Here is a 14,100-nt window from a genome sequence, read left to right on the forward strand (position 1 = left end):
GAATGCTTACTTCCTGTTCCATGTTGCCATGCAGTTGTAGGAACTGTAAGTGTGCAGAGGAGACAGACGAACCCTCAGGTTGTTCCGACTCTAGTCCTCCTGAAAGGACCTTTAGAAGGAGCTCATAGTGGAATTCCACTTGTTTGCAGCTGGAGAAAAAGATGATCATCTTGTGGTGTTTTTCAAACTGCGAGAAAAGCAAGATAATTGCACACGACCACTTCCACAAGCCTCTCCCAATTTCCTGATCATTATAAGATCTGGGTGGCTTCCACTTCCAGAGACAAGATTGTCCGGGAAAGGATTACTGAGTTTGACACCAAATACTGAGCCCACAAAAGAAGTATGAGCACATGCTGCAGAGTTATCTCACTGCCAGCATGAAAGACACAAGGCTCCCTGTACACTCGATGCACTTCAAAGCCCCAGATCTTATCCATGTCATCCCTGACAGAGTACCAGATAAAGGAGTTGGAAAGGGCAAAGGTCTGCTTGGTAATATAAATGCAAACAGAGTCTCACCTTGCATTTCTCAAGGATAAAAGCTGCTAACGTGACGAGCCTCAGTTTGCTGGGGACCATCATGACATACTGCTTGAGCTTCTCTGGAACAGCGAAGTTTTCCTGCTCCATGCAATTCAATGAACTACTGGCTTGCCTATCTGTTTGTGACGCTGGTTTGAGCACCTTCTGGGTTTCATCTGCTATGGAAATGCTGATGGGATCATTCAAACTGATATCGGCCAGCCGTGTTACTCCTAAATCACAGAAAATGAAAAATACATGAGGTCCAGGTCTGGGGTGCTGCTGGGGAGGGTGATGATACATTCACATGAAAAAAACAACTAACGCAATTCCAATGAAAAGCAGCGAAGGGCAAGGAACTAATGAGCCATGCCTCAGACACTGACAGAACATCTCCACAAACCTCAGACTTTTCAGGGCTTAGCCAGGCTTAGTTGCTGTGGACTCCACCAAAAGCAGCACAAGACACCACTTCAGCCAAGTGTGCTATTTTGCATTACATAAATGTCTTGACCAGACAGACAACATTTGGCAGTCCTGTTTTTTAACTGTGTGCATGGGAAAAACCCAACAGATCTTCACTCTTAAAATGCAGGAGTCATAAGGCCTGGCTCAGTTCCTGCTGCAGCAGCTGACTTTGTTCCTGAGCAAATCACACAACAGCTATCCTGTCCTGTCGTTAGCTTTCTGCATTAATTATATATTTGCAAAGTAAACAAACAAATCAGTACTTCCCAGGTTCACAGTGACTTTGCTCTGGAATTTGTGAGACATGTAAGGACCATATAAGTATATACACACACAGAGATTCCAGTAACGAAGGACAAGTGTCATAACCGCAAAGAAATCAACAGGCATTATCCCACTTCTGCTAATGGCTTCAGATTGGGCTGTAAAATAATCAGACTTAACCAACTATTTTGCAGTTGCCTGTGCCTTATTCAGCTAGAAGAGACACCATCTGTCTATAACCTACCTTCGGTGAGGGTGGCTGACAGCAGGACATTCTGACGCGAGTCTCTCTCGGCATTTAAAGCATTGAGTATCACAGCTACATCCTTCTCAAAGCCCAGGTCCAGGATCCTACAAAAACAGCAGAGGTGATGTAAGATGCTGTAGGAAGGAACAAGGAGAATGTCTTAATGCTACATGAGCCAATTAGGAATAGGGGAAGTGCTAGAGCTGATCAGATCTTTGGCCCATGTAGCTTCATGTTCCATCTTCAACTTTTGCCAGGGTCAGACATGTCAGAAGATACTGCGAGAATCTCTGCAATGAATAATTGTACAATAATCTGTCCAAAGGGGACATTTCTTGCTAATCCCAGACATCTGGTGCTTGGCTGAGGCCACTGAGCATGAATGGTTTAAGATCGCGTGTGCATTCTCTTAGTTTTTTTTAAATATTTAGCGAATTATGATGCAGAGGATATCATAATTATTTTCCATATCTAAACACTTGGAAGTTTACCTGTCTGCTTCATCAATGATCAGCCACTGAGTGCGACGGAAATGAATACATTCTGTGGACTTAATGTGATCAACCAGGCGACCAGGAGTTGAAATGAGGATATTTATTCCTTTACGTAATCTGTTTAGATGAAAAAAATCCCACAAAATCAAAAAACAAAAAACCCACAAAACAAAACACCACCAAAAAAGAAGGGGAAGGGGAAAGGGAAAGGGAACATACAGATTAGCAGTAACCCTGGAATAGGAACCCAGAGTGAGGAACTAGAACCTACAGAGGAAAAATTCATGGCCGTGGTAAAATTAGCAGGGACAGGACTTTTTCATTGATTAAAACTGAAATTTCTTGCACAGCTACATTTTATCCTTGATCATCACTGAACTCAGAGGCATACTCAGTGGTAAGGACAGGGGGGAAAGAAATATTATTTAAAAAGTCTAAAACAGCCAAGCTAGGTTTTCCTTTTCTGAGTACTTTTTTTACTGTCAAGAGTAAAGTTCTTTTTGTGTATGCTTATATACACAAAAACTAAAATTCCAGTTTAGATTACCAGTTTACAATTCAATTCTTGAAAAGGGAAAAGAGGGATTTTTAACACCAGGAAATCTCTTCTCCAGAAAGCAATTTCCCCCATAACAAATAACTGTAGACAGCACTCAGTGGTAAGCAAATACAGGTGTTTGTCAGAAGAGAAAAAAAAATACTGACACAAGAGATCATCTTCTCAGAAGGCTCATCAACATTTTAGAAATAGATCCAGCTGGGGGAACTGAAAACTTCCTGCTGACCCAGTTGCTGTGTCTGTGTAAGATCCAGGGGGATCACAGCTTGATCCAAACTCACAATCCTCTCTCTCAGTAAGAAAAGCTCTCTAAAGAGGAGTAACAGATAATGCTGTAGAGCAGAAGAACCCAAAATACAATGTAAGAAGTTGGCTTCCTACCTGGCTTTTTCCGATTTTCTCTTTTCTCCCCCCATTAGCACTCCAGGCACAATCCAGGCAAATGGCTACAGAAAGCAAAACCAAGACCAATATAGATTCTTCTCAGTAAAGAGACAGACCCTAATCCAAAAACGATGTTTCTTGGCAAAAAGAGAGAGGACTGGGGCTGACAGCAGCATGCATCTGATTTGATCTAACAGATGGGCTCTACGTGCACTCTCTTACCCACAGCTACATATCAATAGCACCTTCAGTCCTAGCCATGTAACTTGCTTCCCACAACATCTCGGAAGATAGAAATGCAATAATTTTTGTACCACTTCCAATCACATAATATTTCTTTTCCTTCTCCCCATGTAGCCTAAATGTTCAAAGACAAGCTACAATGCTTAAAGGCAAGATGAAGAAATAGCAATATCTTCTGCTGGCTAAGGAAAATTTAAGAGAAACACAGGACCTATAAAGTTTATATACACTTACACAGACCTACATGCACGCAGTCACCACGTCTGTGAACATGAAATGTCAGTCTCACTGATGTCGGCAGGAGTTTTTGCCACTTACTTTAATGAGGTCCACTCCTTCAGTGAATCCAATATTGCCCAATATTTACAGGGGAGATAATCAAAGCACAGTACTGCCATCGCCTCACTCGAGAGGAAATGCAGGACAGAAGCAGCGCATAGCTTGTAAAGATTGCACAAATGCGTGACTGGTAAATAGGCTTAAGTTTGTACGGGTCACTGCTTGCCAGAAATGCTCCAACAAAATAGTTTCTACAAAAAGAGTTTCTTTCTAAGGTTTGAAATAAGGAAAATGTCCAGGCAAGATCCAGGCAATATAACCTCAGCAGTTGGCATTAGAACTGTGCCAGGAGCAGCTCAACTAGCCTTTTCCTCTCTCAGTAATTACATAACCATATGACACCCTCCCGTCGCCCAGCCCTCCCAAGGTCCAGTCAGACCACGATCTAAATCTTCTGCTTTGGGTCACTGCAGCAGTTTACACTGGACTTGATGGTTACTACATGTTATATGTAACAAAATAAAATTGAAGGGGTTCAGTCCGAACTTCATCTTTTGAAGTACGTCAAAAGCCCACTCATAATAACTTCCAACTTCTATGGAAGAAGATTGAAGTACTCTAAACCTCAGCACGACACAACAAAATTTTACATGGCAATTTCAGCACTAAAAAAGATTTGGAAAGTGCCCTATTATTTCAAGGAGAAAACAGAGGAGTGGGAATACGGATCAGATAAACAACTTAGATACCTTCTAGTCCCATGGTAAGATACTCCCCCTCAGTTAAAAGGAAAGGACTACCATTTAATGATTTTAAAAGCCTTCTAATTTCTCCAGCCATTCAATTGGCAAAGCAGTTCACCAAGTTCTACTCCCCATCTGAAACCCATCTGTCTAGTATTAGTTTCAGCAGAACGGTACTCGTTTTTGTGAGAGTTTCCATCCATAACTCAGACTGAAACAACAGTAGGTGCTTCTAAAAACAAAACATTGTGACAATCAACTACGCTTGTTTATGAAAACACGTGCAACTAAGGGGCCACAATTAATCACTTAATTGCTTATGTAATAGGTTAAAACATGCCACAGGGAAATCACATGTTTAAAGACAGACAGATTTATCTTTAAGGACCATATATGTCGCCAGATGCTGGATTTCCTTAAACATCCAGTTGAATTCATAGGAACTGAAGCTGCTTAGCATCTTACAGCAAGAGGCTCAAGGAATAAGAACACAAGAGCATTGAATTCTTACCTTAAGTAGTTTCTGCATTGTATCAAAACTTTGGAGTGCAAGCTATGGGAATCAACAGAAGAAAGTGAGCTCTGAAAAAGTCCCTGGACCACAAAGACAGACTATAAGCCTCTTTGGCTCAAAAATCTGTAAGCTAATCTAGTTATGTATATCATCAGAATTCTAAATACATCCTTAATTTTTCTTTTAGAAGCTGCTTATTATTTTATTCTCTTGCCTAATCCTTCTTTTATTATATTTGGACCTGTTTGAAAACCTCTCTATTGGTTCAGCTCCACAGCCAGCTCTCAGGACAACAGACACTTCTGCTCGCTTCTGTCAATGCCCCAGGGCAAAACCAAGCTGAAGCCACAGATAATTTTGCTCCACTGGATGAGTAAAAGGGAAAATGGCACAATTTCTGGAAGAAAACCACTATGAAAAGGAAATGTAGCCCAGAGGGCAGACCCCCGTTATTCCCTCACCTGACCCACGGAGCGACCATACCACTGATCTTTCCATCTCTGCGCTTCCCAGTCACCAGACTGGAAGACCATACAGAGATGGTATGTCAGAGCTTGCAGACCTAAATGTCTGGTCAGTAAGAAGCATTTAGCAGTTGGGTTCCATGTGCTGTCTGATTGAGAAAGGCAATGGAGCCACCCTGACTCATTCATGGAATGAGTATGTGAGCTGGGCTTAGCTATGGGAGTAAAGCTATTTTAAATGCTCTGGCTACACGTGGTACATACTATTATTTGCCAAGCTCTCAAGAAAGGCCATTGCTTTCAGTACTGAGTAAAAGCAATACCAACCGTAATTACAAATTATCTTCATAAGTACTCTCAATGGCAGCCCTTTAAACAAGCTTATGAACTGTTTCCTACATGTTTAGTATTCATACAGCATCCCAGAGAGGCAGTAAGTTTGCTGCTGCAAAAATTTAAATAGCTTCAGAGCTTTCTCCTTTCACAGAACCGAGCTGAGATATTGTTCTGCAGGTTGCATAAAATATTGTGCCCCAAACTAGATACCTGCAATCAATTCTCCACATGGAAGTTATTATAATTTGACATATGAAGAAAAAAGAAAAAAAAAAAAAAAAAAAAAGAGGTTGATATCCTCCTCTGAAATTGCCTTTGCAATTGCAAATAATATAAATCAAATACAAGAGAGTTCAGTGGAGAAACCAACGCTTGGAAGCCTCATCTTCTGCGTTCACTTCTGGATTTGAAAAAAGTGTTTTAAAAACGAAACGTTTGTATAAACCTACAGATAATGCAAAGCTGATTTCATTGGTTTTTACCTACTCCCTGTGTGAGCTAGGCAAGCTTCTCCCTCCCAAGCACTGAGCTGGAGAGTTTTTCCAGTATGGCACCGAACAAAAATGACAACACGCGCCCAGAGAGCAAACCCTCTTTCTGTGAGGGCAAGATCTGAGCAAAAGGAAGCAATGGTTCCTAAGACAGTCGCTGGTGGACCTACATCTACATGTTAAAAATCAGTGTTCAAACACTCAGATTCAGACAGAATCAGAAAGAAGAAAGGCCACCTACCTCTCTCGTTGGGACTAATATGAGTGCATAAGGCCCATCACTGCGCTGCAAAAAGAGAAGATGAGGTCTGCTAAGAAGGATTTAGCACTGATAAATGGAGCAATTCCATGCTTAACTGTTATTAGCCAACAACATGGGTTCTGAAGGGTTTCAGTACAAGTTTGTACACAATGTTTCCCCCTCCCAGCCTTAAAACTAAACCAATCCAGTCTTTCAAATATCAATACTGCATTGCCTTCTCTTTGCTGCTTGGAAACCTGCTCACAATCATACCCAACATTTTATTCTGCACACACATTATTTCACTCTTGTATTTCTGAGTTGCAGAAATACCCTCATGGTTGATGCACAGCAACAATCTGTAGGTAGCAGCTGCAGAAAGTAACAACCCAGAATGGGTTGGAAACATTTCAACCCATGAGGAAAGTCAGGATGATCTCCTTCCATAAAACACACAAGAGGTGGCAGATCTGCAGCAGCATTTTCTGGTCAACCAGACGATCCAAACTGGGAGCAATTATCAAATCTCATTCCGTGTCAAAGATTAGAAACTTAATACTCCTAAAGACATGGCGGTAACCTTTGTTTTCAGTTCTCCCAGCTTCCAGACAGTTGCCTCTTCTGCACCCAACCTTCTCCAAACTTGACAATTTAATCTATTTACAATTTAGCCTCCTGGGTGAAGTAACGGGGAATCTGTAACATTGTTCTTGTATCACCTGTATCTCAACAGTAGAGGAGGATCACATAAACTACATGCACAAATAAAGGGGAAGAGAGACTGCTTGACCTTTGTTTCAAAAAGAGACAGCGATGACTACAGGATAAGAGCTGGATTTTATTTTTATTAATCTTAATATCAAAAGCAAATATATTGGATTCTGTTACACCTACCTGTATTTTGGATTCCATTCCTTGCAAACACTGTACAAGTGGAATCCCATAGGCAAGAGTTTTACCTTTTTGAAAGGGAGAAAATTGGTAGACTTTTCATTAAAAAAATAAAGAACTGGCATTACAGCACTCCAGAAAATTAAAGTACCATTCATCCTACCATTCCTAAACTGAGGTCAAAGTCCAGAAAGGTTTTAATTAAGTGAAGTTTCACGAACAGAAGATTGACAGGCAATTCACCAAAGGGTTAAATAAAAAAAAAAAAAAGAGAGGTGGTGGAATCCCAATAAGATCTAAATTAAATATCCCCACCCACCCAAGAAATGAGACATCCAAACTTAGTTTGCTGTAGAGCGAGCACATAAGTTTATACAGCAAGAGCACGTGGTGCTTAGCCTTGCTGGCCTCCTGGACCTGCATCTCCAGCACGAGCCTTGGAACAGGCCCACGTGCAACGGCTGGCAGCTGCACATCAACATTCAGTCCCACCACTGCGCTGTTACACAAGTTTGCACAGCATCTGCCTGTGTCACGGCCGTCCCACGCCAGGCTTCCCAGCCTGTCACTTATATGAGCTGTACTGGGAACGTGTGGTTTTGGTTCTGTATTTGGGTTCCATTTTAATATGCCCTAGGGAAGGAGACTGACAATTAAATACTGACCTGAACCAGTCTGAGATCTCACTAGAGCATCTTTGCCTTGCAGAAGCACAGGAATTGTTTGCTTCTGAACACTGTGTAACAAACAAAACAGGTTAGGAAACACGAACGCAACACAGGATAGAACCCTAAGGTTTTAACATACAGTGACAGCTTCAAAACTGTTTATCCCAAATCACACACACTTCTCTCTGCTGTGTAGCTACATCAGTAGAGGTGACTTCTATGGAAAGTCACTAGATACACATAAGATGTGATAAAAAAAGATGATTTTATGATGCAAGTACCAAATTAGAAGGCAGGACTCCAAGGTTCCACCTTCAGCTGTGACAACTGACTTGCTGTGTAACTGACAAGTTATTTCTCGTCCCAAATTTTGAAAGCAGCAAACCCTACGGCAAATGGGGCAGCTTAACATGTACTGTGGTCTTCACAAACCAGTTACATAAAATTAAACAATCACAGATAACTGGCTTTAAGGGGCAGTGAAGTGCAAAGTTTTTATACCAGTTTTCTTACCTGGTCATGCTGCTTATCTTTAGGACAGTGTTTACTGTGGATATCTAGAGAGATAATAAAGAGCAGTAAACAGGTTTCATTGTCAAACTGTTCCTTTTGTTACTTTTTGTAGCACAAGATAGAGCAAAAACCCGAAGGCTGATGCTTATTCTCTCCATTACTGGCCCAGGGCGACTGGATGTAAAAATTCCCAGGTCCTCAAAAGACTTTTTAGTTAATCAGACTTACACCTCTGCTGGTACCTCATGAAATATCAGACTTGTTAAAATGCTGCACTCCCAAACACTCTTCTGCATTTTTTTGGTACTACAGCTGCAAACATGGAAGGATGCTGGGACTGTGTGCTTGGGGATGGGTCAGGACACTGGCCAGGACACTGAGCTACGAGACTACAACAAAATCAGGCAAAGTGCTGGCAAGTCTGTCCAAATCACCATGAATAAAGGTGCATCTCTCAGCTCTCTAACCTGCCCCCCGCGCAAAAAGGCATGTTTCAAGATACACAGCTTTCCTGCCACTCACCAGATGCGGATGGAGGTCCAACTGACTAAAAGAATCCGTAGTGAAAACATTTTCTTGCACCTGCTGTACTGCTTTTCTGAGTTAGGGGAAACAAACCAAAACAAAACAAAGCACATGGTGTCATTAAAAATTGTACAATGGTATTCTATGCAAACAGCAATGAAACTACATGTACCAAGCAATTGCTTTGCCCAAGTAAGGGGAAAAGTTCAAGACACTGAATTTCAAGGCATTGAAAGGGGTTTTTTCCTCACATTTGTCTAAAATACCTGTGAATTTCTGGGATTTCAGGGTTGTTTCTAAACAGGCTGGATGTCTTAATGAAAGGTTTGCTTTTCTGGCTTTCATTTTGGTTGTCAGTCATCTGCTTCTTAGGAAGAGATTTTTGTGATGAACTTCCCTTTTCCCTGTTGTCAGCTTCTGTAGCACGTTTCTTGAAGGTGTTTATTGATGTCTTACGTTTACGTTTTAAAGGTGGGTTTCCATGTGGTGGCTGAAGCTTTCTTTTCAGAGTGTTAGACTGCTTTAATGTTAACAAACAAACCAGAGAGCAAGAATTCCTTAATGACTGAGAATTAACAACATGGTATCATGCTGAACACAAACATCAGCCCACAGACAGATCACTTATTTTTGGAATCCTCAACCCTATGACTAAAGAAACCTCTTTGAATTTTGCTGCTAGACAGTTCCTACTCTAGCAGACTCACCACCATGCCTGAGACCTCTGAACGCTACTGAAATGCAAACAGGAATCTGAAGTCATATGTAGTGCTCATCTCTAAAGGATTTCATCTAGCTACTCCAGTAACTGAGCAGCACACGCTTTAAAAATCTCTCTCAAAAGCTCTGCAAATCTCATGATTACATTAAACCCATCCCTGTAGGCTTCCTTCTTTCTGTGGCCAGGAGGGATGGCCTGTACTTCACTCCAACTTTCAGCATTTCTGAGCTCTTTATTTCTTGTTCTGCAGCAATCAGTTTATTTTACTGATCCTCCAATCATCTGAAGAAAAACTTTTGCTCTCCCCTTATCCCTCCAGGAACAGTGAAGAAGAAAATTAAATTCAACCCCTTCTTGTCCCCAAAGCTCTTCAGTCCCCCCCCCCCCCCTTTTTCAATGAACTTATTTTGTCCCAACACGATTTTTAAGCTCTATTACTTTTTCTTTTTCTTCACATTTTTGGCAACCAGCCACCAACCAACCTCCTACCTTTAATGTTCACTATCAGAAAAAAGATGGTGGTGCTGCCCTACCTCAAAGTGCCCATTATATTTGGGGTAAATCCTGGCAAATACTTAACACTCGCACACTTTTCAAGAATATTTTAACAATAAAAGTTGATAATAAGGAATCAAAACATCCCAGAATTATTGTAACAATACTTTTAAAACAGAAAACCTCTATTTAAACCATTCTTGCTCTTCTTTCTCCAAACTTATAAGAGCAAACCACCTAATCCTGCAGCTCACAGCACTCCCACGATTAGATGCTTTCCCTACAGCACAAGGCTTCCCCTCCCTGGCAGCACTTCAGGGCAGCCCTACACGAGGCAGAGGCCTGCAGGCGCGGTACCCATGGCGCCAGCAGCCAGCCCCCACGTCCAAACCCGCTGACAACGTGAGGAAAGCGGACAGCAACCCCGCAGCACCCCGCTTTTACGGAGATTAGACAATCTGGTACCCACCAGCTCCCCCTCCCCAACCCCTGCCCGAGCCGGCCGGGGCCGCTTCCCTGCCGAGTCACACCTGTGCAGGGCTCAGCCCCGTCTTGGGGCGGGGGGACAGCCAAAGGACCGATTTTATAAACTTTTTAGGCGCTGACACACCACATCCCGCAACCCCCCCGCTCCGATCACCCCGGCTACCTCGGGCCAGCCCCAGCCGATCCCCCCACCGCCGTCCAGTCACGGCCGCAGGCCGCCGCTCAGCTCCGTCAGGGCGGCTGCGGCCGGCTGGGTCCGGGCTCCCATCCCCACCTACCCGGCGGCCGGGGGCGCCGGGCCCGCGGCCCCGCGGCGCCGAGCTGAGGTTGAGGAGCAGCTCCCCGCTCTCCGCCATGGCCGTGTCCCGCCACCGCCTCCCGCAGGGCCCCGGGGCCGCCCCTCGGGCCGGGCCGCAGCCCACGAGGACGGAGGGGAGGCGGACGAAGCGCCGAGGCGAACCCCCTTCACGGGAACAGCCGTTCTCCCGGAGTCCCCAGCCGCCGCCGCCCCGCCGCGGGGGCTCGGCACGGCGATACCCGCAACCCCGGGCGCGGCGGGGCAGCGCAGGCGGCGGCGGGGGCAGCCCCAACCGGGGCGGCCGGGGGCTTCGGAGGGCGGTGTCGGCGCATGCGCGCTGCGGCCCGAGAGGCCGGTGAGGCGGCGGTAAAATGGCGGCGGCGGCGGAGTTCAGCGGTAGTCCCTTGCTGTCGGCGGGGGAGGAGGAGCCGCCGCTGGGGCTCGACTCGCTCGTCGAGGAGGCGGCGGCGGCGCCGAGCGCCGGGTTCCGGCTGACGGCGGTGCGGCGGGAACCGGCGGTGAGGCTGCAGCACGGTGTCAGCGGGCTGGAACCGCTGGCCTGGTCGGAGGATCACCGGGTGTCGGTGAGCACGGCCCGCAGCATCGCCGTCCTCGAGCAGCTCAGCGACGTCCACAGCGGCGGGCAGGAGATGGTCATCCACCGCACGGCCGTGCCCGCGCCCACCGCCGCCTGCCTCCTCAAGGTGAGCCGTGGGCCCGGGGCCGCCGCCCCCCGCCTCCCCCCGGACGGGGAAGGGGTCCGGGGCCGCCTCCCGCCGTGCGCTCCTGCCCCAAAAGCTATATTTGATGTCTGTTTTAAAAACATGAGGGGAAGGGGAGGGGGAACAACGCCTATAGTCCAGTAATGTTAAGGCCTGATGCGTTTGTGTATCAGGTGGATTTTAGGGATTCTGATTTAGGGATCGATATTGGGCCCACTGTTATTTAGCATGTTTATAAGTGATCTGGATAACGGGATCAAGTGTTGCCTGACAAAGTTTGCAGATGACACCAAATTGAGTAGGGAAGTAGACGCTCCAGAAGGGAGAGCTGCTCTGCAGGAAGATCAGGATAGGCTGGAAGAGTGGGCTAACAAGAACCTTATGAAGTTCAACAAGGACAAGTGTAAGGTCTTGTACCTGGGAAAACATAATCCAGGAGTGCAGCACAGCCTGGGATCCACCTGGCTGGAGAGCAGGTCTGTGGAAAGGGACCTGGGGGTCCTGGTGGACAGAAAGCTCAACATGAGCGAACCATGGCTGCTGGGGCCAAGAAGGCCAACAGGATGCTGGGTTGCATCAAAAAGGGCATTGCCAGCAGAGATAAAGAAGTCGTCATCCTGCTCTGCTCAGCGCTTGTCAGGCCACACCTGGAGTCCTGTGTACAGTTCTGGACCCTGCTACACAAAAAGGATGTGGCCAGGCTGGAATGGGTCCAGAGAAGGGCCACCAAGATGATCCAAGGACTGGGAAGCTGCCATACGAGGATAGGCTGGGAAGAGCTGGGTTTGTTCAGCCTTGAGAAAAGGAGGCTCAGAGGGGATCTCATCACCCTGTACCAGTACTTAAGGGGCAGCTACCAAGAAGATGGAGGCTTGGTTTTTACAAGGAGTCATGTGGAGGGGACAAGGGGGAATGGACACAAGTTGCTCTTGGGGAGATTCCGATTGGACATGAGAGGGAAATTTTTCACAGTGTTGACAGTCACCGTTGGAATAATCTCCCCAGGGAAGGGGTTGGCTCGGCCACGTTGGACACCTTCAAGAGTCGTCTGGACAGGGTGCTGGGCCATCTTGTCTAGGCTGTGCTCTTCCTAGAAAGGTTGGACTGGATGATCCTTGAGGTCCCTTCCAACCTGGGATTCTGTGATTCGAAAGTTCAGCTGTTTTTTTTAAGAATCACTTGCGCTCTAGTACTTCGATGACAGTTATTTCAGTAAAATTTTAAGTAGAAGTCTTTCTCAGTTTAATCATAGAATCATTAAGGCTGGAAAAGATCTCAAAGATCATCGAGTCCAACCATCAACCCAATACCCCCAGGCCTCCTAAACCATGTCCCCAAGTGCCGCGTCTACATGTTTTTTGAACATGTAGACCTCCAGGGATGGTGACTCCCCCACCTCTCAGGGCAGCCTGTTCCAGTGCCTGGCTGCTCTTTCAGTAAAGAAATTGTTCCTAATATCCAATCTAAACCTCCCCTGACGCAGCTTAAGGCCATTTCCTCTCGCCGTGTCACTTGTTACTTGGGAGAAGAGACCAACACTTACCTCACTACAGCCTCCTTTCAGGTAGTTGCAGAGAGTGTTTGCTATCTCAGCTATAATGTTTTTGCAGCAGGAACTGTTTTGGGCTTCAGGGGGGCATGTGACTTTTTACAGTCCTTGGCACAGAGGGGTAGCAACCCTGGGTGAATATATTGTTAAATAATAATTCTGTTGTTAAAGATCTGTTTGTTTTTTTTTCCCAAAACAATGCCGAGAATATGGAATAACTTGAGTTGAAATATTAAGTGCTTTACAGTTCGAATGTTATGCCAAGTACCCTTAAGTACACACTTGAGAACAGAAGCATGAAAACAGGCCCTTTGGCTCAGCAGAGAAAGATTCAGTGGCTGGAAGTAAAAACTATACAAATTGAGGCCAACAATGAAGCTTAAGTCTTTAAGAGTGAGGTTAATTAACCATTAGACTAGCGTAGCATAGGTTGTGATAGAGGATGCTCTATTTCAAGTGGGAATTAATGCCAGGAAAGTTTTCTGAAAAAAAGTTCTACAATTGTTTTAAAAGCTCTTTTTGTTCTCGTCTAGGTTGGTCCAAAAAAGGAGGTAGCAGAATGTAAGGAAAAGTTCGCAAGTTCAGTGGATCCAACGGTTAGTCAGTCTTTTATGCTAGATCGAGTGTTCAATCCCGAGGGGAAGTCATTGCCGCCTATGCGAGGATTCAAGTACTCCAGCTGGTCGCCACTGGGCTGTGACGCGAATGGAAGGTGCCTCCTTGCCGCTTTAACCATGGACAATCGACTGACCATCCACGCAAACCTCAACAGACTGCAGTGGGTGCAGCTGGTGGACCTGACAGAAATCTATGGGGAGCGTTTGTATGAAGCCAGTTACAAGCTCTCTAAAGCTGACACTCCTAGGGGAGAGCTCGGAGACTTCTCTGAATTTCAGCGACGGCACAGCATGCAGACTCCGGTGCGCATGGAGTGGTCGGGCATCTGCACCACTCAGCAGGTTAAGCACAACAACGAATGC

At 45.4% G+C, this 14,100-nt stretch overlaps 1 protein-coding gene across 1 annotated transcript in view; it reads right to left on the bottom strand.

Moving 5' to 3' along the window:
* DDX31 (DEAD-box helicase 31) overlaps positions 1–11,522 on the bottom strand; it is a 50,627-nt gene extending 39,105 nt beyond the window's left edge. Inside the window, 13 exon segments of the mRNA XM_075112314.1 lie at positions 11–187; positions 523–758; positions 1,502–1,608; positions 1,996–2,115; positions 2,939–3,003; positions 4,718–4,759; positions 6,253–6,297; positions 7,147–7,211; positions 7,809–7,879; positions 8,325–8,368; positions 8,847–8,922; positions 9,116–9,369; positions 10,830–11,522. Coding sequence (XP_074968415.1) covers positions 11–187; positions 523–758; positions 1,502–1,608; positions 1,996–2,115; positions 2,939–3,003; positions 4,718–4,759; positions 6,253–6,297; positions 7,147–7,211; positions 7,809–7,879; positions 8,325–8,368; positions 8,847–8,922; positions 9,116–9,369; positions 10,830–11,507 — 1,980 coding nt within the window. The 5' untranslated portion in view covers positions 11,508–11,522.
* Between the last annotated feature and the right edge of the window lie 2,578 nt (positions 11,523–14,100).

The sequence above is a fragment of the Phalacrocorax aristotelis genome, chromosome 17 (assembly GCF_949628215.1).
Source record: "Phalacrocorax aristotelis chromosome 17, bGulAri2.1, whole genome shotgun sequence".
Taxonomy (NCBI): domain Eukaryota; kingdom Metazoa; phylum Chordata; class Aves; order Suliformes; family Phalacrocoracidae; genus Phalacrocorax; species Phalacrocorax aristotelis.